At 44.1% G+C, this 23,735-nt stretch overlaps 2 protein-coding genes across 5 annotated transcripts in view; one reads left to right on the forward strand and one right to left on the reverse strand.

The window, feature by feature from the left end:
* CTNNA2 (catenin alpha 2) overlaps positions 1-23,735 on the forward strand; it is a 980,129-nt gene that overhangs the window by 653,024 nt on the left and 303,370 nt on the right. The window lies entirely within an intron of this gene.
* Positions 3,820-7,847, reverse strand: LRRTM1 (leucine rich repeat transmembrane neuronal 1). Of its 3 annotated transcripts, none has more exons than XM_081156479.1 (2): positions 7,190-7,803; positions 3,820-7,068 (listed from the first exon to the last, which is right to left on the reverse strand). In XM_081156479.1, exon 2 carries the CDS (start codon positions 7,007-7,009, stop codon positions 5,441-5,443), a length of 1,569 nt encoding a protein of 522 aa, XP_081012605.1. In that variant the 5' UTR covers positions 7,010-7,068; positions 7,190-7,803; the 3' UTR covers positions 3,820-5,440. The 3 variants fall into 3 exon arrangements, with proteins under 3 accessions (XP_081012605.1, XP_081012606.1, XP_081012607.1); XM_081156480.1 differs by having other exon boundaries at positions 3,856-7,068; positions 7,347-7,847; XM_081156481.1 differs by having other exon boundaries at positions 3,862-7,068; positions 7,343-7,427.

Consider the following 23,735-nt stretch of genomic DNA (forward strand, 5'->3'; position numbering starts at 1 on the left):
AAGCTGGAGCACAGCATGTCAGTTTAGACAGCCTCATTAGACCAGGAAGTAGAGTTCCTCAACCTCGGCCCCCCTGACATTTAGGGCCCAATACTAATTATATTTGTGGGCTTTCCTTTGCACTGTAGGATGTTTAGAGGGATCCCTGAACTCCACCCACTAGAGGTCAGTAGCATCACCCACCCAGCCCCATGCATGAAAATAAAAAAATGTTTCCAGATATTACCCATTATTAGTTGGGTGGCAAATTTGCCCCTGGTTGAAAACCACTTTGTCACAGAGACATAGCCCATTTAATGGCCAAGAAAAAAATGTGAATAAATCCCCAACAATAATACACAGTTGAACTCTCTGAGTCAAAAATCCTCTGGTTAGAGGTTGAGACAGGTAATTACATGGACATTTCTGCTTCTGGAAGCCTGTGAGAGGTCTCTTCTCTTGCCAGGTTCCCTCATTACCCAATTACCATAAGCCAAAGCAAACAAGGTCATGAGAATTTCAGGATTCGAACACTACACCCATGCCATCCAACAAGACTGTGGTGAGCATGTTCCCTCTGGCCAGGCTAGTCTAAGGCTCTTTGTTGGTGAAAGAGAAAAGGGCGCAGCCATTCAAGGAAAGAAGAAGCAAGGTATAGTGAAAAGGGCACCAAACTGAATACTAAAACTCCCAATTCCTCGCTGGGTGACTTTGCACAAGGTACTTAACCTCTCTAAGCCTCAGTTCCTCATATGAAGAGAAGGTTCCTAGGACCTCTCTCACATATCGAAATCTGCATCAAGGCTCCCATACCAAGTAACCACTCAGTGCCTTCATTTCCTCCATCTCATTTACATCTCCCACTAAACCTTAAGGATGTAATAGCCAGGCCCCTGGCTTTGAGCAGAAAACCAAAGACCTTCAGATATTGTGTTCAGTTGAGGAAGGCTAGGAGATGGTGCCAGTCAGGAGTAAGAATTTTCCCTCCTGGGTCCTTGGAAAAAAGTCAGAGTAGAGCATTTTTTAATGGGAAAAAAAAAAAGGTAACCTAACCCTGAGGTGGAACTCATTAGTTAGAAGCATACTCTCAAAAGAATGCATTGCCATCTGCTGGCTCCTATCACTAGGGAGCAGGGGTATGCTCTCCGGGGGCATGAGGAGCCCAGATCTCCCAGCCTGCAAAACTCCTACCAAGTCATGAACAAATGCCTGAGAAACCATCAGCCCACTCAGTCCTTTATACCTTAATTGTGACTGAATTTATCAGGTCCTTTCCTGAGTAAAAGTTTGATCACGGAAGAACAAAGTGGAGGGTAGTTATTTAATGTGATCATTTGTGTGCGATTATGTATGTGAATATATATACATGGATATGGATATATAGCAATATTTATCTACATGTGTGTCATTACATCTATGTTATGGGTGTGTGTGTGTGTGTGTATCCCTAAACTTCTGTCAAAATATATTTCAGGAGCCTGTTTAATAGTCATATTCATGTTATTTGACATTTTCATCAATGGCAAACCCAAGTCCACCAGCATAACCGTCTATCTAGAGGAGACAAGTGGTGCTTATTTTGACTACCCCGAGTCATTGTCCAAAACAGGTAGAAAGTCTGGTCTTTCAGTAACGTCCTCGGGGAGAGGGGTATCTGATGCCTTTCGTTTTACCAAGATAGGTGATCCACCAGTGCCCTCTTCTACGAGGCAGATAGAATGGGCACAAAACTTGCTGACAATTGATTAATAGAACCCAGAAACACAGGTGGCCCAGAAGCCCTCCAGTCATCTGTGTGCAGTTGCTCAGGAAACTTGAGAGGAATAACAAGTGGTGTTTGCCCCTCTAATCACTTACACTTACACATTAATGTGTTGTTGATGCTAAGTCTTACCAAATGTCTGCCTTCCTAAATGCCAGGAGGAAAGGTAAGTCCCTCACACTTGGAGGTGCTTGGAAGAATATAAAAAATGGATTTAAAAAAGTTTCCTTTTCCTGGAATAACCTTTTCTTTGCGGTGGCAGCTTTCCAGTCCTCGGCCTGGTATGGGTGTGGGACTGATGGTGTCAAAAGGATCACAGCTGAAGTCTGAGTGTCAGGGGGTCTTTTCTCTGAGTGAGGCCACAGGATGGGTCTCATTTAACCTGCTCCCTCTGACACAATCTAAAACAGTACCAGGGCTAAGACTGGGGTGAGAGTTTCATTTGTCATTTGAAAAGTCTTTTTTTCTATATAATTATTCAAAAAATCTCTATGCTATGGCTGAATTTAAATAAGCTGGGAAGGTACTGCAGATGGAGGGTTAATTCATCATGATTCCCCAGGAGATATGTGAACTGTGGCCTTCAATTCTTTTCAGGTGGCACAGATAATGAGCTGAGCACCCTCTGTGGGAAGGACCAGAAAAGGGGCGCTACACCTTTAAAAATTAGATTGTCTTTTAAATGCTCAGTAGTTTGCTTCGAGGGGTCAGAGCAAGTTTCTTGAAGCTTAAAGATTAATTAATTTAAGAATGAAAAGATTTCAAGTGTCACCAAACCTTAGTTAAAATCACCGATTTCCCTTATTCTTGCCATTTTCTGAATCAAGAGGCACGGGGGCATGAAATAATGGGAGCTAAGTACCTCTGTTTGTGTAGGAAACAGATTGGCTCGCCTGCAAAGACACACAACACAGAGACATACAGGGGCACACAGGCAGAGTAAGAGCACAGCTTTCTGTGGCCATCACCCCTTCTCCAGGTCTTAGGTTGCAGATTCCTCTTTCCAGTGGTCATTCATTAGATTTACATGGCTTTAAGATTTATACATATGTGGTAACCTGGTCATATGGGGAGGGGGTGGTAAGAGCAGTGGAAAACAAAGCATGAGTAGCCTCTCACTCTTTTCTCATGGCCACATTGAAAAAAGAAGAAAGAAAAAAAAGTCTTGGGGATAGAAGATAAAATTCTGCAGTTTACAATATCCCTGTTTCTAGTGAGTAGGGGGACCGGTGGTTCTGACATTTGCCAGAAGGGCTCTGCTTCTAGGGGCTTTCCCTGGAAGCACTCCAGCACAGCCCGGCATGCACCAAGGCAGAGCAGCTCTTGGCACTGGATCCCAGTAGCTTTCCTATGAGGAAGTTAAATCAATGGGAGCCAGATTTCTTTCAATTGCCACAATTTGGGGATTTTTTTTTTTTCTCCAAATGCCATCTTTTGGAGAGGCCTCTATAGTGGGGTTTCATTTTAGATGTGAGACACATCCCCAAAAGGTCCTTGTCCCTGCCGTCCCTGCCCTCCCAGTGACATGCTCTTTAAAACAGCAGCCCCAAATGATTGCGCTTAGACAAAATCTGGAGCCCCCTCCTCAACGTTCTCAGACAAAGCACCTCTCTTCTAGAACATTAGCAGTCTAAATGGGTGTTAGGTTCATGGCCTGTGTCATAAAGTCATGTTTTAATTATAAGCAAAGCAAGATGAAGTTTCCTAAGCTGGTGTGTGTATGGGGTGAGGGTTGGCTGTCTCTCAAGGCTTAACAAGTTAAGAGATATTTGCAAAATATTTCTCTTGAAAGGGGCTCTTAGAAACAGTATCGTTAGGCATATGAGTTTCTCCTTAGGTAGAAGGGAAATCTACTGCCAATCCACAGTTTAAGTAAATCTCCTGGTGATGCCAACTCTGCATTTCAAACAGCTGATTGTGCCTCTTTAGGTAGGTGGCTGGAGGCATCTGCATCTGGGGAAATGGTGGTGTAGGTTTTTTCCAGCCCTCCTCCTGCTATTTGGACTTCTCTCTTAAAAAGGGGAAAGAAATCAGAAAAATGCCAGTCTAGGATCACTCAGAGGGGTGAGCCAGCTGAGCCTGGGAAAGACATCTGGACATGGACAACATTGGTTCCGTGTTCACCATCTGCCATCCACGACAGTTTATTTCAATCATACATTGGCTTAAATTGTTAGCAGTGAAAGACCCCTCCCATCCAACACACAGGCTCCTCCTCTTCCTCCACCCCCTCCTTCCCCCCACCCACCAAGTGGGACTACTCTTCAATAAACAACCTAAATCTCAACCGTGGACCCGGAAACCTATGAGGGGTGGGAAGGGGCGGTCATTGGTCCCAACACAGAAAAAAGTACAACACAGGGGAAGCAAGCATTACACAAAAAGGCAATCTGAGAGGAGGCAGCTATTGTCCTGGATTAACAAATTAACCCCATCTCTGTAAGGTGTTTCAAACACAGGATCAAAAGACGATCTTCCACCACCATCCCCAGCCCCCACCCAGCATGTATCACTTCTGCATCGCGTCTGCCCCTGAAGCCTCCTGCTACCAGCGTTACCCAGCAGGCATTCATCCCGAGGCAGGATTTTTTTTCTGACTGGTCCCCGCTGTAACTAGGAGGGTGCTGTTACTGCTGAGAGCCTGAGCTGGCTGCAATCTTAGCTGTGCTCCAGAAAGCGCAGCTTTCATCCCCAAACATTTGAATTCTGTCTTATTTCCTTCAGTCAGACCACAGAGATCAGGAGCCGAGGGGCTCTCTTTCAGAGAAGAGTAGGGCAAAGGGAGCAAATGCTGCAAGGTCTGGTGACTCAAAGGCATAGGAGAATTATGAACCAGTGGCATTTGGGGGTGAGATGTCGAACTGATTTGAAAGATGGTTATATTAAGTGCAAAAAAAAAAATGTTTCTTGTTAATAGAATAAACTGTCTGGCACTGCCTTTTAAAAGCTATTTCCAGTGAGCTCTGCCTTAAAGGCTGAGCAGTGAGGCTGAGTCCTCAGTTCACCTTTCTCTTGCTTTAAAGTGGGTTGGATTGCACCCCCTAAATATAATATGAAAGGGTCTTGCTTATTTATTTATTTTTAGTCTTTAGTCATGTGGAGAAAAATCAACCCGATAAGCTCTGTTTGTCTTTCTTAATATTTCAAATGGAGTCTGACTGCTTTGCTCCTTGAATTTATGGAACTTCCCTCCGGCCACTCGCCACCCACTCCCTCTGCCCCTCCCCACTCCGCCCGCTTCCCTCCCCGCACACAGAGGGAAGGAAATTTTAACTGTTGCTTCTCTTTTAACCCAGGTAACAATTCATTTAGGTTACTCCAGTCTGTAAAAACTGTAAATGCTATTTTATTTTTAAACATTTTAGTTTACAAAAAAAAAAAAAAAATCAATGATTGGTACCTTTTTACACTCTCAGATTCCTGAATATGGACAGATCTTCAAAGGGAGGAAGGAGTTTTCTCATATGAAATTTAAGACAGACTGTCCTGAAGGTTGTGGGGTGGGTGTTTGTTGTTGTTGTTGTTGTGTTTTATTTCGTTTTTGTTTTTAAGACACAATAAAGCTAAAATGTCAAGTCTCTGGGAGCGATCCCCGGACAGCCTCAGTCCGGGAGCGTGTCAGAGCGAGCCGAGGGGGCCCAGCCCGGCGCGCGCTGCCCGGCGTATTTGGTAGCGCACCGGGGAGGGCCGCGGGCGCGGTCACACCTCGCATTCCCTGGCCGGCTGCTGGTGGCAGGTGCACGCGCCGTACTCGTTGATGATCACCAGCGCTCCCTCGATGTGGTTGGGTTTGTAATCGACGTAGTATTCCTGGGCAGACAGGGCAGCCATCTGCTGCATGCTCTGTTTCTGCTTCTGCTTCCTGCGCTGCGTGACGAAGCACTGTCTGAGCTGCCGGAGGCTAGCGGGGAAACACTTCCAGGAGACGTAGAGCACCAGGACCACGATGAGGAAGGAAAAAATCAGGGCCATGGTGCCTGTGACCACCTTGTGGATCTGCACGGCGTTCTCGGCGTGCTCGCCGCCGGGGAGAGCCACCGTGGCTGGCTCCGCGGTGCCGTCGAGCGGCCCCTCCCTGCCGTCGGCGAGCGTGGTGGCGGAGCCGGCGGGGGCGCCCAGGTCGCTGTGGTTGGTGATGGCCGAGAGCAGGTGGTCGCTGGTGGGCTCGGCCCCCTCCTCGCAGAGGTGGAAGGCGTACACGGCGTCCAGGACGTCCTCGCCCTGCGCGTACTCGGGGCTGGCGCACTGCAAGTTCCCGTCGTAGCGTCCCTGGAAGCTGCTGAGCCACGAGGCCAGGGCGCACACGTTGCGCCCGCAGTCCCATAGGTTCCCGGCCAGGGTGATGCTGGTCAGTGACTTCCAGGAGTTGAGGATGCGGGGCTCGATGTAGGTGAGGCGGTTGGAGTCCAGCTGCAGGGACTGCAGGTGCGGCACGGTCTCGAACACATGGGGCTCCATGTACTCGATCTCGTTCCCGGACAGGTCCATTTTCTCCAGGTTCCAAACCCAGTCCAGCGAGCTGACCACGATGGCCACTTTATTCCTCCTCAGGCAGAGCGAGTGCAGGGAGATGAGGCGCGGGAAGTGGGCGAAGTTCACCTTGACCAAGTCGTTGTGCTCCAGGTGCAGCTCCGTGAGCTTGAACAAGCCGGCGAACGAGTTGCGCGCCAGGCTCTTGAGCTGATTGTATCCGATGTCAAGAAACTTGAGGCTGCGGCAGTCCTGGAAGATGCGCACGGGCACGAACTGGATGGCGTTGGCCCGCATGTGCAGCGTGGTGAGCTTCCGCAGCCCGTGGAACAGGTCGGGCGCCAGCGCCTGCAGCTTGTTGTAGGACAGGTCCACGCTGCGCAGGTTGGGCATGGGCCGGAAGGTGGTGTTGGCCAGCTGGGTGATCTGGTTGGAACTCAGCGTGAGTTCCTTAACTCGGCGCAGTTTCTGAAAGGCGTCCCCCTGCACCGAGCAGATGTGATTGTGATCCAGATAGAGCCACGTGAGCTGCATTAACCCCGTGAACTGGCCGGCGCGCAGCTCCGAGAGGCTGTTGTAGCGCAGGGACAAGCCCAGCAGGCCGGACAGGTTGTGGGGCGCCTCGGTGAGGTTGAGCGCCTCGCAGTACAGCAGCCGCCCCTCGCACCGGCACAGCTGCGGGCACCCGCTGGGGGCGGCGGGCAGCATCTGAACGCAGGCCCCCAGCAGGCACAAGACCACCCCCGAGGGCCTCCTCAGCAGCCAGTGTAGACAGAGGCCGAGCAGCAGGAAATCCATTAGCGAGGATCTTTCCAGAGAGGCTGGAGAATGTCCATTGGAAGCGCTCGGTCAGAAATCTACATCGTATTTTATTCCGAGGGAGAGAGGGAGCAGGGGAGGGGGGGAAAAAAGGGCAAAAATCGAATAAATATATTGAAATAAAGAAGGACCCCCCCCTCCCCAAAGCCACACGTTCACCTCTAAGCATGCAGAAAGCTGGGCGGCATGGAAAGTTCACAGCCACGGAAAGATCAAAGAGATGGTGATTTGGTCCATGTTAGATGCTGCAGCAAAGAAAAGAGGGGGGGAAAAAAAATCTTCGGGAAAGAATTTAATTAAAAAGTGTCTTACCCACCCTTTTCCAGAGAGTGACAACCTCCATTCAGCTGCTCCCTTTGTGTGCAGGCTAATTATATGCAGGGCGAGAGAAGACCCCTCTGTGCTTCCGAGGCAGCCCCGCTCCGCGGCCGGCGGATCTGGCAGGCGCACAATGTCTCACTTTGCTGCTCGGCGCGGGGCTGCAAGGGCGGCTGGCGCGGCGGGGAGGCGACTTCTAGGACCCGCAAGTTTCCCAACTACGTGCCGGAGCCGGGCTTCGCCTTCCTGCCGCTGTCCTTTCCCTCTGCAGTTCGGACTGTGACGTGGTGGGGAGAAAAAAAAAAAAACCAACACACACACACACACAAAAACCACTCCAAACTCGGGGCTCGCGACTCCCCAGGATTTGACAGTCTGGTTAAGGTCCGTCATCGGAAAGGACCGCTGACCGGCGCCACCTTTGAGTCCGCGGAGACAGCCAGCCATTCGCGCCCGGGGCGGCTGCGGAGAGCGCGCTCGCTCATGCTTTGCGGGCGGCGGGGAGGCGCGGGCGCGGGCGCGGGGCGCGGGGCGCGGGGCGCGGCGCCCGGCTCCCTCCCTCCCTCCCTGCGCCGGGCAGTGCGCGCCGGAGCTGCACCGGCACCTACTGCTCACTGAGTGTCGTCAGCTGCTCGCGATGGTGCGTCTCCCGGAGCACCTCAGACATGGGCAGATTGAAAAGGGGCGGGCGTAAAACCAACATGTTACCGAACCGCTAAAGTAATAGATGTTCTTGGATGAAATGGAGAACACTTTCACCGTTTTTTCCTTTTTTTTTTTGGCCCGTATTTCCAAAAAGGAGGGGGAGGAGTGGATGGAGGTATGGGGGTAGCGTCCTCAACAGCAAGGCATTTCCAAGTGGGAAACCGAACTGGTCTGTTTTCTACCCCCCTTCCCTTTTTGGGATGTTCCCCCTCCCACTTGAAAGCTGTCTACGCTAAGGGATGCGTAGGGATCTGTAGGGAAATCAACATTTGGTTCTTTGGTGTAGAAAAGCAACTTGAGAGCAGACAGAGGAAAGCAATGATTGCGGGGGGGGGGGGCTTGGCTAAGATCCCCCCCACCCCACCCCCGCCTTGTGAACTCTGGAGTTCTGCAGGCAGCCAGCCCTTTTAGGTGGTGGAAGGGGAGATGCTTTCCACGGATTTGGGAAGCCATCCAGGTCCCGGTGGTAGGGGACCTAGAGTGGCAGAAATGTAGGTCTGTTTACAGGGAGTCTTGCCTGAGATCCCGCGGGGGCTTCCCTGCCTCCATGGATATCTGCGGGGTCTGAGGTGGATGGAGGAAGGGTTCTGCTGTATGGCGACGGGAGGCCGCTCATGGCGATCACAGCGCCCTGCAGTGCATCCCATTCCTGGAGAATGGGCAGAGAAGGGGCACCATCCCTAATGAAACTTTGAGAGTCTTACTAAACTGTGTCTCCTGAGTATGAAGAGAAGTCTTTGCCTGACTATTTCCATTCACAGTCATGAATAGATGGCTCCTTGCAATGAACTCAATCTTGCCCAACTAGCTGGCATAGGGTCTGCATGGCTATTGTGAGGGACCTGTTGGCCATCTGCTACAAACAAACAGACAACCCTCAAAGATGGCAGAAAAGCCCTCCTGGAAGTGAGTGTGGGCAAGTCTACCTTCTTGACAGTGACCCCCAAGTAGGTGAGAGGGAGACTCAAAGGCGAATCTCCAGCTCCTCTCTGCGGATCGCCATCATTTGTGCCTCTCTGGAACTGAAAACAAGTGGGCATTTTCTGTAGTGGTGTTCACTTTAATAAGAATGAACTGGATTGCCAAAGGTCCCAGGTTGGATCAACTTTGGGCAAGTAACTGGGTTGGTCTTTAGCATCCAAGCTGCAGATACTAACCAGTGGAATCACGGTCAAGTGATTGGTGGTACTTTTCAGGAAAAGTCCTATGAATAGAGGCATGAATCATTCCATTCGGCTCTGGTCATTCATCTCTGAGATGCATCATTTCATTGAAAGGAAAACAAACCTGAAATGTCCTAGAAGTCCCATGGTGTCTTCATAGCTAGAAGAGACATTAGAAAATCAAAACCTTAAATTTGCACTTGATGAAACTGAGGCAGAGAATCATCGGGCAATTAGCCAAGGTTGCACATCTTGTTGCTGGCACAGACGGGTTTTTGGCTGCCCCACACCAAAGTGGTCTTCTTTCTTTGCCCTTTTTGATGGCCGCCATCTCCATCACTCTTGCATCCTACCTAACTCTGGACTGGGCACTTGCAGGTTTTATCCTGGCACCTCCGTGTTGCTGCGGAACACTTTAACAGAAAAACGATTCCACCATCAAGTGTTTTCACCTCTTGCCAAGACAATTATTCCTGACAGCAGGCCGACTGATTGAGCCATAAACTCTAAAGGGCTGGAGAGGAGGGCAGGCGAGGGTAGACACTGGCCAACCATTCAGCAAGTGATGTGAGTGCAAGCCACCCAATCCCCATGGCTGCTAGGAAGAATATCCTCCCAGTGCAGGAGGCTTGGCAAAGTGGTGATGGAGCCTGCCAAATGGGCAAGAAGAGGCCCCACTTGGATGTCACTTGATTTGCAGATCTGGTACAGAGAGGCAGAAAAGAGTTGAGTGTTGGCAAGAAAGAGAGAATAAAATTAAATTCACTGCATTTATATGTGAGTTTTCTTCTTCTAAGTATGCTACTCAAAACATAGAGGATGTGTTTAGGCTCTAATTAAGATATATATATATTGCTTTTCACGTTATTATCCTGCAGATCCTTTCATCTGGACGGTGTCTCTAAACCTTTCCCACCTCGAATGTGGCAAGTTTGCATCTTTTCTACAGTTTTAAACCCCTTGGCAGAACTGTATACATTAACAGATTGAAATGAGCTTTATTGAAATTTAGCTATTCTAAGTCATCTAAGTTGCAGAATCCCAATTTATTATGTATTTAAAGCATACCAGCACTGATTAAATCAATGCAAATTAGGTTAAATAAGAACAACATGAATCAAGTGTTTCAGCAAAGTTGAGTCGAGAAAGGACAACTTTTGAGTCACCACAGCAAGCTGATATGGCTGTTTCTCACAAGTTTTAATTTCATGCTTTGTAGGGCTCAACACACCAAAGCAGAAAGAAAAAGAAAAAAAAAGAAAGAAAAAAAGAAAAGAAAAGAAAAGAAAAGAAAAGAAAAGAAAAGAAAAGAAAAGAAAAGACTCACCTAAAGTTCTCTTTTTTGTCATGTTTGACCTTTCATAATTTTTTACCTGTCTTGTGAGAATATCTAATTCAGGTTATAATGTGACTCTTGTGTATACATGATCAGTCTCTTCTTTTGAACTAACCACAGGTTTCTGTCCAAAAATGTCTCCTCTTCAGTGTTAGATGCTGATGAGAGATGCTTTATAAGCTTGGAAACTACCCTTTCCATTTTTCATGTTTGATTGGGGAAGGAGCTTGAGCCGGTCTTTCTGAACCCCCATAGTAAACCCCAAGCCGTCAGGCCAACATGTGATTGGGGACTGGGGTAAGAAAGGCTAGGAATCTTGAAAATGTGGATTCGGCAAATAGGAAGGAACTCGGGTACATGAAGTGTGAATCTGATTGCCAAAACATGATCTGGAACTTAAGAGGAGTTAGAAGAGCAAACTTGGTGCAGCTGGAGAGGGCAGACTTTTAGCTTGGGGGAGAAGGGTGATTAATTCCTCCACGTCTAAAACTTATAAAGTAACCGCTGCATAATAAACTCTCCTGCTTTTTTCTTGGTACGTCATATTGGGGTGAGGGCAGGGGGGCGTGGTCACATACACTTTTTTTTGGATATGTCTTACCTTTCCCATTTTATCTCAACTGAAGGCCACCTCCAATTGGCTCATTTTAGTCAGAATAATTTGTGAACTAAGAGGTGCTAGTGAAGAAAGTCTGAAATGAGCGTGCATTCTGGAGCTGGGCTTTCCATTACTAGTCTTGCCAAGTGTTTAAGGCAAGAGAAATTCAAGTGCTGATTTTGATGCTCGATCATCGCTTGCACCAGCATAGACCTTGAGCTCTGTGCTGCTATCTTTATTTTTCAGTGGAAGTGAACCATGGATTTTCCTTAAAAGCAAACATTTAGAGGAAGAGGAGGAGGGTGGGAGTCATAATTTCAGAAGGAGAGAATGAACTGTTGTTTCTGTGGGCACACAGCAGGAAGTGTAGAGCCCTGTGTGTGCAAGCTGTAGGCATCTTCCGGCTTACGTTACTCCTCAGTTTTCTTATCACTGCCAGTTTGTATATTTTTCTCATGGACATTTAAGTTTTCCCATTTTATTATAGAAAAATTAAAAATGAAAGAAGAAAAAAAAAAAACAGGAAAAAAATTTAAATGCAGATTAATCACCTAAAATTCAACCATACAGAGAAAAAGTATTTTAGAATTTATTTATTTCACATATACTCATGTTTTCTAAAAATATGATAACATTATACATATTACTTTTAACTATTTTTTTTCTCTGTTGAATTCTTCCATATCAAAAATACAAGTTGATAGGATCACCTTCAATGGCCATAAACTGTTCAATTTTATTTACTTTATTCATCCCATCTTGTTAACCAATTAGATTGTTTGTGTCTTTCTAGCTATAGTAAAATGGCCATGATGAGCATCCTGACACATATGCTGCTGTAGACTGAATATTTATGCCCACCCCCAAGCTCACATGTTGAAACCTACTCCCCCCATATGATATGATGGTATTTGGAGGTGGCGCCTATGGGATGTTATTAGGTCATGAGCATGGAGCCCTCAAGAATGGTTTTAGTGTCCTTATAAAACAGACCCCAGAGAGCTCTCTAGCTCCTTCTACCATGTGAGGACACAGTGAGAAGAAGGCTTTCGATGAGCTAGGAAGCAGGTCCTCACCTGACACCAGCCCTGCAGGTGCTTTGATTTCAGACTTCGAGCCTTCAGAACTGTGAGAAATAAATGCTTATTATTTAAGCCCCCAGTCTAAGGTAGGGTGTCACAGCAGCTTGAATGGACCGGGACATATGCCTTTGCACAATTTGGGCAACTGTGTCCTTAAATGTTAATTCTAGAAGTGGAGATGATGTTCAAAGGATGGGGGACTTTCGATACAAAATACCAGATTGCCCCCCTGAAATTTTGCACACATTTCACCCTCAGTGGCTCTTTTGCTGTTTCCTGTCCTGGAGAAACTGCACCACATCACAAGCAGAAACACCTTTTGGTCCTCTCTCCTTCCACTGACTGAGATCCCTGCCTCGGACCCACCCTGCCTTCCCATTCTCATTCGCTCACCCCTTCCTTTATTGGCAGTTCCCTCTTCAGATAGAGGGTTGGTCTTGGGGGTCTTCAGTTCCTTCTGGGAGTTCATGGGCATTTTATTCCTGCATCTCACTAAGTGGCATGCCAGTCATATTGTTTTCACCAAGGTATTAATATATGAAGACAGTTTGACACGGTATTACTTAAGATGCTCTATGGGGGTGAGAATGTTTAAATGTATTTGTGAAATGCACAGACTCTGCTCTGTTCTTTGAGATTCACGATGCACTGTTTTGCTCAATCACAATAAATCTTGTTTTTCATGGCTTTACCCACTTATTTGGGACACCTATTAACACCAAACTAATGTGCCAGAACAACTCTGGAGACATTCATTTAATTGCAGTCCACAGGGACAGTTGACTTTAACCTGGCTTCTCACCTTGCCAAGGGGTGATTCCAAGGCTTGGACTTCAAGCACTATAGTCAGGTGCTGCATCAAAAATCTGGTTTTTTGTTTCTTCTTTGTTTTGTTTTGGTCAGGTCTCCAGAATTTATTAGGAAAGCTGAACAACTATAGTTCTTCTGCTTGGTATTTGAAAATCTCACCTCCTCATCCCAGCCACAGATAATTGGACCAATTTAATTCTGTAATAAATTCTGTCTCTGATATATCTTGACATTTAATTATCTTGCTTTATAGAATTTTCCAGATGTTGCTAATTCTGTCCTTGCAGATAAAATGAAGCTCCCTAAGGACAGACTTATGTTCCTACCTTTAGGACTCTCTAAAATCTACCTCTAAAGGCATGGAAGAAGGTCAGATATGGGAGACTATATACAAAGAGCACAGGAATTGTCATCCCCCAAGCACTGGTAAACATACCCACTCTCTTAGTAGTGCTACCTGGCTCTGTTCTGGGTTCACGGAGATTCTTGCTGAATTGAGTTTATTAACTGGTTTGAATTCTTGTCTAATCAATAACCTAGAGAATCTGAGCTAAATATATAAAGCTTCTATATTACATTGACATATAGTCACACTACACTAATGTAGGAAGGTCCGACCTTTTGAAGTCACATAGATTAATGCCATTTATATGTGTTTGCTTTCATAGATTTAGTGTGTGTAGGAAATCTCCCACTGTCCATAAGCAATGAGCCTTCTATGGTGAATTAACCTGCCCAGTTAGATGCATTTAGCTCTTTATTCAAATCATCTCCCATTCTCTGAAACCACTTCTTAATCTCCCAAGGCATCTTGAGAAAGCCTTTTAATTATTGAACAGAAATGTCTATTGGTGTTCTTATTTGCTTTTATTAGTGTTAACTCAAATGGAGATTTAGCTGATGAGGTAGAGTAGATAAAATGTGGTTCCTGCCTTCAGTGTTTTCAGATCTGGAGTGGAGGTGATGGGTAGTAAAGCAATATGATTCCTGCTATGGCATAAATGTAAACAAAAACTGTGGTGGGCGAGATTTCTCTAGCAAGCTGAGCAAGGTCAGTCAGAAGAACTAGGAAAAGAAGGGGGGGTTGACCAGATAGATGGATGAAGGCCACTCTGTCAATAGACAAAGTCTGTGAAAAAACTACAGGAGTGTCCTGCTGGCATGGCTCAGTGGTTGAGCATCCCTGACCTATCGCTCCAAGAGATCAAGGTTCGATTCCCAGTCAGAGCACATGTCCAGGTTGCAGGCTCGATTCCCAGTGGGGGTTCTGCAGGAGCAGCCAATCAATGACTCTCTCATCGTTGATGTTTCCATCTCTCTTCCCCTCTCCCTTCCTCTCTCTGAAATCAATAAAACATATTTAAAAAACAAAACAAAAAAAACAACTACAGGTGTTTCTGAGGTGCTGAGGATGTGTGAAACACAGGTATGAGATGGAGGAATAGGAGGAGAGATGAGACTAGAGTGTTAGTTTACAGTCATATTGAGAAGACTTTCAACCTGGATTATGATTTCCCAAATGTGGGTGCAAGGAATATAATTCTGATGATAATCTTGCATATGAATGGCACGGAAAAGGGTAGGAAGAAGAGGAGAGGAGTTGGGAAGCAACCACATCTGCTCAAGTGTGAGACTGACATTAACATTAGAGATACAGGGCAGGCCATGTACAATAATAGTTTTGTAGTGGGATTGACAAGCTTTTAAATGGTACTTGAAAAAATAATTTAAGATGATTTCAATAGAATGGGTTGACCTAGGGTAGATTGGAGGCAAGGAAGAGTATGAGGTGAAAGCAAATGCTAACATTTAGAGCTAAGAGTAAGCAGATGAATTTAAGGATAGAGGTTACAGCTGGACATACAGATCACAGGATCTCTGGAGCATGCTTTGCGGTGTTATAGTGTTGACAGTAGATGCACATCCCCAGAGGGGAAGATTACAGTACAGCCTATATAAGATCAGAAGTCTTCTCAGTCCATTAAGGTCATGTGGATGTGGGAAACAGCTGGACAGTAGGGAGTGGTAGGGCCTGTGCTACCTACAAAGTGCATGTTTTCATTAGTGGCTTTCAGTGTGTAATTTTTAGCAATCCTATTTTATTGGAGAGAAATTGATACTACAGACTTTATACAGCTTGTAGAACACCGGTTTGCAAAACGTTTTTAGTGATGATTCTCAACATGGAAGACTTAGGAAGGGGCAGAAGAGGTAGAGGTTGCTTCAATAAGAAGGACAGTTTTAAAAAAATTGAGAAGGCCTGCCCTTGTCCGTAGTTAGCAGCCTTTAATAGATGGGCATGACCATGAGACTCTGTCTCATTAATATGTATTTCATGTGGCTGTGAAACAGAAAAAAAAATGTGGTTGAGAATGACAGGCGGTGAGAGGAGCCCAGATGGTCAAGGATCACATTGGGGGAGAGTGCCCAAAATGAGGAAACCTGCAAAGGAAAAGTGCAGCTGTGGTGCTGTGCATCTAAGGACTGTGTCAATGACTGGCTGAGGTTGAGCGCATCCTTCCCCCAAGAGGGTTTTCATTGGCATCTCATCTCAGTGTAAGATTATTCCTTTGTGGACGGGCCGTGCATTACCTCAAACATGAATGATAACTGGAAATCACGTCTTTCATAATAAAATTCTGTCTTTGCATTTTAACAGAAGAATCTGAAACATTGAATAACTTACTGCAAAGAACTTCTGAAGTGTCTGACTCTATATTAGGCTGAAAGTTGTTCTGCCGTTTACAAGCTGTGTGACCTGGGCACATGACTTGACTTCAAAGCAGAAATATTCAACATAGTACAGTAAGAGATAGAAATAAATTTAATTAGAAAAAATATTTCAGATTCTGTTGCAATAGCTACTTATATCAATTTCTATTATGTAAGGCCAAAAATAGACCACAAAAATTGAAACCAAGAAGGGAAAAGAATCATAAGCACAAATGGTATTATGTGTCTCTAAACTACTGTTCTTTCTTTATCATTTTCTACTTTAGGGGCTGCCTAAGCAAACAAACAAAATGGGGGTGTTAAAACAACAATCATGTTATTTAGTTCATGGTTCTGTGTGCTGGCTCCAGTGATCCTCTCTATGGGCCAGCTAGACTGTACTCACTCCAATGTCTGTGGCCAGTTGGAGAATTAGCTGGAGACGGGGTAATCTAGGATGGCTGCACTCACAGGATGGCAGTTGGCAGGCTGTTGGCTGGGGCCTGGCTGTAGGCTTGCATGTGGCCTTGCATCCTCCAGCCAGCTAGCTCGGGTTCAGTTGTGTGGTGATTGCAGGGTTCCAAGAGCTGCAGGAAAGAGCAAGTTCCAGTGCACAAAAACTTTTCAAGTCTCACCTTCGGACAAATTGCTGTTGTCTGTTGACCAAAGGGAGTCACATGGTCAGCCTGACTCAAGGAGTAGAAAAGTAAGCTCCATTTCTGGGTGAGAAGAACTTACTGTGCTTTTGCAGGTTAAATAAAGCAGTAGTGGCTTAATGTTACTGTAACTGTAACTCCTAAATGCTCTTACGTGTTTTTTACTTATCAAGCCATATGGCCCAAACAGTATGGCCCATAAACACCTAGGACCAGCAGCACAGAAGAATAACTTGCCCTTTGAAGCTAACAGAGCTTGTTAGAAACGCAGGATCTCAGGTCCCACCCAAGATCCACTGACTTAGAATCTACATTTTTACATGGTCCCCAGGTGATCATAAGCCCAATAAGGTTTTAGAAGCACAGTATCTTTTTCCTATTTCTCATAATTCCCTCTCCTAGGTTGCTGTGTTTTCCTGTAGAGTGATAGATCTTTGATTTTTAAAGGTGCCAGAAATGTTTCCTTCTGCACAATTGAAACAGAACAAACACAGGTTTCAACAGTAAAACAGGCTGCCTCACAGCATGAGCAGCCAGAGAGAGAGAGAGTATAACATTTTTCCACTCAATTGTCCTTTGACTACAAAAATAGAAAATTAAAATTAAAATAACAGTACCTAAATATTAAAGAACATTGAGTTTAACTAGGAAGCACCATATAGAAGATAGGACACACTTTAAAGTAGAGACAGCTAGGCACATACTTGCTTAGTGTGAAATTTTCCATTGCTGACAATTGCTTAACAAGATCTTGGTTTTCTGAAGGTTGAAGGATGGACTCTCCAGTCTGTAGACCACAGGTTAAATATCTCTAGAAGGCGTGTAACTCCTCTATACAAGTAATAAGACCAGCAGAACTTATGAAGCATGTAGCACGTGCAGGCCATTGGTCTAATCCCATACGAAACACAAATTTGTTAGATTCTCCTCTCTTCAGATCCCAGAAATGAGGGGAGCCTGAACTTTTGACAATAAAAGTTTATTTCACCAGGCTGAGGGCAAACAAGTAGCACCTAAAAGACTTGTAGCTCTTCTCAACTTTTGACTTTGTTTTTAAGTTAAGAGAAGGAGCCTGGTCACAGCATCCAGTGCCTTCCCCTTGCTTGCCTTTCACCTCAAGACTGGACAGAAAAAAGAAAAATGGGGGGGGGGGGAAGAAAGAAAGAAAGAGAGAGAGAAGGAAGGAAGGAAGGGAGGGAGGGAGGAAGGAAGGAAGAGAGAGAGAGAGAGAAAGAGAGAGAAAAAGAAAGAAATTTTGCTTGAAAGCCTAATGCTATTATTCTGTGTGAAAGTTGCTTTGAGTATTTTCTTTTTGGGATGGGATAAATTGTTCTTTGAAGCTATAACAAATACTATTTGAATGTATATGCTTTGGAGTCCCATTCTTGTCAACCAGTTCACCAGTAAGTAGTTAACAGATATCTAGTGAGCGCTTGACCATATGCAGCATGTTCTAGGTCTGGGGATTCAGTGGTGAACAAGAAAGACTGAGCAACCTGGTAAGCAAACCAACACATAAAATCATTTTTGGCTCTGGCCAGTGTGGCTCAGTTGGTTCAGCACTGTCCCATGCACTGAGAGTTCGCTGGTTCGATTCCAGGTCAGGGTACGTGCCCAGGTTGTGGGCTTGGTCCCTGGTAGGGGTGTGCAGGAGGCCGCCAATGGATGTCTCTCTCTCTTTCCCTCCCCCTTCCTCTCTGTCTAAAATCAATAAAAACATACTTTTTTTAAAAAAAGATCATTTTTTGGATACAAATACACAAGGGCAAGTTAAAATAGTACCATACAGCAGAGAGAAATTGAGGGGAGGGGTCTGCTTTACTCAACTTAGGCCATGCTTCCTTGAGGAGGTGACATTTGAGTTGAAACCTAAATAATAAATAAAGAGGCAGCCACTTAAAGGTGCAGAAGTGCCCTCCAAGTGGATGGAGTATCAAGTGCCAAGGTTCTAAGGTCAAAACAAGCCTGTGGTCAAGGGATGGTAAAATGACTAGCATGCAGGAGCAAGGAGGATTTTGACCAAAAGATATGCTTCCTTAAAGGAATGCACCTTGTTATAAATCTTCACTTCACCAGTGTTCACCAGCACCCTTATCAGCTCCTCCAAACCAAAAGAGTGATTGCTCTACCTCAGGCACTAAAGCAAAGCACTTTGCTATATTAATTCCATTGAGTTCTTAGAGTTCTATGAGAGTCTGTCATCTCCCAAACATACATGAGGAAATCAAGGCGCGGAATGCCTAAGCCACTTCCCATAACACAGCTGGCTTGGGTGGGAAGTGATTTTACTCCATTCCCTAGGCCTCTGCATGGGGCAGCTAAGAGAGCTGGATGCCAGACAGCCTTTTGACTCTGTAAAAGCCAAGCTTGATCTTCTGCAATCTGCCTTTTCCCTGGCTTTCATCTAGAGTAGATCCAGCAAGAGAGAAGATGGGGCAACTTTCCTCCTGGACTCCTACTCTTCTTGGCCCCCCTCTACCATCTGTTGCTGTTTGTGTAGAAAAAGAACAGAAGAGAATACCAACTACCACACACATTCAGCAATCTCATTTTGTATGTGGGAGTTTGGATTCATTAACAAGTTGCTGAAATTCTTCCTGCACTTACACCACCACCCTAAACAGAACGCAGTGAAGTCATGGGAATAGTGACCGATGCTGAGATGTCAGTGTCCAAGCATGTCATCGGCTATTCCCTCGTGTCTTCTGCTTCAGACAGGCTGTTTTCCAACAGCCTCCAAGTAAATAATGCTCATTGCAGTGTTCTCTCGCCTCCACATTGTCTCTCCGATTCTAACCCATATTAAGTCCCACTTCCTTTGTTACGGTTTGCATTTTTTTCAGGCTACGTATTCATTTATCCATCTGCAAATCCATATATCCACCTACACATTCAACAACCATGTTGTGGGTACTTACTTGCTTTCATTACCTATGCAAAGTGCTAGACCATATAAAATATGTGGGGGAGTAATCCATTTTTTAAAGGGGGGGCACACTCCCAAAGTTCATATTAGTCTCTCTCTTCTTTTAAACTCTTACTCATCTAAAAACTAAGTGCTCTGTTAAATACTGTATAAATTTCTCTCTAGTTGTTTCTGAACACACACCCCACGCGCACACACACTTTTTATTTTTTATTTTTTCACATCTCCTAGGTTGAAATTTCTCAAGAGAAAAATTCAGAATATATTTGTGGTAGAATGGAGTGACCCAAACATGGAGTTGAAAAATCCATGTTTAAATTTTGATTTTGCCATTTACTAGCTCTATGGTTTGAGGGGTACCAACCTTTTCCATGCAGAGAATGGTACTTGGATGGGGGGATTTCTAATATCTCTGCTAGCTCTAACATTCGTGAATCTGTGAATTCTCAAGTACCCACCGAGGCTGGAATGTGAAGGGGACACTCAATATAAAGGTGTCGATGGCTTGTCTTAATGCTTCTAGTTCTAACCTATCTACACTCTCAGTGGTTTTCTAACTGTAATGTAACTTTGCTGCTGGAATATAGGCTAAAACAGTAAATATAAAAATAACCAAAACATCAGATTGGACCTTTTTTGTGAAGCTAACTGGCCTTTAGCAGGGTCTCCAGCTAGACAGGGATTCTTTACCAGACCTTAGAGCAATGCAGACAGAAAATACAACCTCACACTGAGACAAGGCCCTTTTTCTACCTTTACTGGCTTGCTGTAGCTTACACTAGACATTCAACATCAGCAGCACCAGAATGGTCTTGGAAGAGGTTTTGATGTATGTTTGGCTGAATGATTCATAACTGATGATTAAGGAAGGTAGGCTATTAGGGCTCCAACCCTATGCTTTGAGAGCTGCTGTCAAAGGGAGAGTCCTATTCTTTATCAAACCCTGGCTTGACTGCAGCCCTCCCTAATCAAATGGTCATCATGAGCTCTTTGATCCATATAACTATATCCAGGTAGTAATAATCCTGGGTATAGTAAAAATGGGTAAAGACTCATTTTTAAAATAAAAAATTCTCTAAAAGAATTTAAAGCCATGTACTTGATTCAAAATAATTGCTGTTTTAAGGATGTCTACAAATGGGAAATGTTCTTTAATGGCACTCACCCACTTCCTTTCAGTATAATTGCCTAACAAGGGCTGATGGATACCAACCAGTTCATTTGTTATAAACAACTAAATAGTTGTTTGACAAAATGAAATTGGCATATTGTCAAGCTGGCCACATCTCTTCAAACCCAGAGAGAGTTTGTTTCATTACATAACATGGTGAATAGGGCTCTCTTCTGTAGTTGTTGTGAACGTTGCAAAGGCTTCAGAAATCTTTTTTGAGATCCAACTGTGCCGCTCAGGATATTATTCAATCAATGTGGAAAGCGAAGTACTGTTAACTTTGATGGTTTTGCTCTTTTAGAATCCCCGAGGGCTGAAAAAGAAAAGCAATACTGTATGACTTTAGTGATATGGATATAGTAGGACTGTATCTGGGTCTCCAATTCCAGAATTCTTTCTACTCTGATGCCACTGCCACCTAGAACAACATCCCAGCTGTCATAAGAGTTTATGATTTATAGAGTAAACAAGGTGGCATTTACCACCCACCTAACCGCAGTGGTGTCAGGGGGGTTAAAATGAGACATATTAAAAAGCCCTCCAGAAATATTTGATGTCCTGTATAAAGACAGGAACAACTCTTGAACTGGGTCTCTCTTGTAGCAAGGAGACTCTCTTCCTGTAGCCTGTTGGTAGGAAATGAGGCAAGGTTTTACACCCAACTATTTTGGAACTGGATGAGGGAGGAATTACATGTCATAAAGTAATAATTGGAATGTCAGGGGAAAATTTTGCTCTGATTCTGAGATTTTGCTACTGCCTTAACCTTGGGAATTATTTTTTATTTGTTTAATAATTTTAAACAACTTAAGGATAACTGTAAAGTTAACTCTCAGGACTTGAGTTTCTTCCTTTATAAAATGGGATTAATGTTCTTGCCTTATAGGACAACTTTTAAAATGTAAACACAAGCTGACGCAGAGACAGTTGGTTTTAAAGTTGCATCCACAGTTGTGAGAATGCATTATTATCGTCATCATTACTACTATTAATAGTAGACCTACATTTAGCATTGTTTTTTCCTTTCTCTTTGGCTGGTTGGCCATTGTTATTTCCCAGCAAAGTGGGGAATCTACATTGGAAGGAAGCTTTAGTGTTTTTATAGCTATTTTTCTTTTGACTAGAGCAGCCCTTGTACCTACCTCCAGGATTGAACAATGGTTTAGCTTCTCTGAGTTGTGATACAGTCAGCTGCTTGCATCACACAGTGATTAAGAAAGGAACAGACAGAATATTTAAAATCACCCCCAGGTGATTGCCATGTGGAAGTATAATCCTTACTTTCATTTTAATGATGATGATTATTTTTTAAATATATCTTTATTGACTTCAGAGAGAGGAAGGGAGAGGGGGGAGAGAGAGAGAGAGAGAGAGAAACATCAATGACCAGAGAGTCATTGGTCAGCTGTCCCTTGCACGCCCCTTTCTGGGGGCTGAGACCTCAACCCCGGGCAGGTGCCCTGACGGAATCGAACCGCAATCTCCTGATCATATAGGTCAATGTTCAACCACTGAGCCACACTGGTTGGGCTTTTATGAATATTTTATTATTTATCAAGTGTGGTATAAAGAGGGGTGACTAAAAAGTTACTTGATTAGACTTAGACTTAATTATTAATATTAGACTTAACAATTATTAATGTCTTACCCCTTTTTCCATCATAATTTTTGGATATTTTAAAGTAAATCACAGATCTCATAATATTTTACTTCTGCATCTTTGTAATGTATGCCACTAAGAAAATATGTTTTTTACATAACCACAATACCATTGTCACAATTCAGCAAATTGATGATAATTTCTTAGTATGATCTTATATGCAGTCCATACTCAGATGTTTTCCATCACCATCCTTCAAATTCAAATTTCTTTTCTTTTTTTGAAGTAGATTTGTTTGAATCAGGATCCAAACCGTTTCTCCAGATTTTATTTCATTAGGGAAGTAATGTAGTTGAGCAGGCTAGAAGGGGATAGTACCTCTAACTCTAGCTGAGTCCACCAGAGTATGCCAACATCAATATTCATTCATCCATTCACTCAAGTATCTATCATGTATCTGTCTCTATCTATCTATCTATCTATCTATCTATCTATCTATCTATCTATCTATCTATCATCTATCTATCTATCATCTATCTATCTGTCTATCTATCTATCTATCTATCTATCTAATCTACCCATCTATTTCTATGTGCTAGCTACTGTAGCAGATATAAAGATAAGTTTGACACGGTAGATTCTCTGACATGCTCACATATAACAACGACTAAAAAGAAGCAATATACGAAAAGTCTATAATTGACATAACATGGAAGAACTGTTAACCTACCAAGTGAATACTTACCGTGGTTAGATTAAAACAGAAAGGCCCCCTGCAGAAGCAAGGAAGCTCAACTTTAACTGAGAGGGCTGGTGATTTCACACGGGGGAGGAGTTGGGGGAAAGATGGCACTAGGGAAACGTGTTATGATACTTCTCCAAATATGCCTGGTGGTCAGGAGATCCTAGACCAAGTCTGACTGGTGGAAACAGAAATACTCCTATGGGATTATTAATATGACAAAGCACAGATTCTGGGGGCAATGAACACAGAGAGGAAGTAAAAGGAATATGTTAGAACTAACCAGTAATTTGTCTGGAGTATATTATTTCTTTAATGAATACCGTATTTAAAAATAATTTGTGATATATAATGAATTAATAAAATGTATGCAACTGCTATTAAGGATAATTGTGGAGTATATCTTTTTATTAAAGCATTGATAATGAGCATTAAAAAATCTGTCATCCGAATATATAAAAGGCTACATAAATCCTGTTAACAGTGACATGGTTTAATTTTTGTGAATCTGTGTACACATGGGCTCGTAGGCTCTGATGGATGATAAAATGTTAAATCGCCAGGGGTGGGAAATATTAATGCAAGTTTAGTGTTTACTGTGACTATATTTAATCAATACCCTATTTCTGCTAACATGGTTTGTGAGGCTGGCTCTGTCATGGTAGGTAATCTATACTCCAGGAAAAGCTATACCTCTTCTGACGGTGCTCTGTATTTTGTTTTATATTTTATTTTTTTTAAAGGTGTGTAGGCTTCAGAGAAGATGGATAGTCCTCTCGCTTGGGAAACAACAACAGAACAAAACGTGATTTTATATGCGGTGGGATTTTTTTAAGATGATGTTGGAGACATTCCTGGTATGTGTAGAATTTCACAGAACCCCTTT

Source organism: Miniopterus schreibersii (assembly GCF_964146895.1).
Source record: "Miniopterus schreibersii genome assembly, chromosome: 13".
Lineage (NCBI taxonomy): Eukaryota > Metazoa > Chordata > Mammalia > Chiroptera > Miniopteridae > Miniopterus > Miniopterus schreibersii.

What these genes read in the sequence shown, in the direction of transcription:
- LRRTM1 (XM_081156479.1), bottom strand. Translation starts at nt 7,009, where the DNA reads ATGGATTTCCTGCTGCTCGGCCTCTGTCTACACTGGCTGCTGAGGAGG.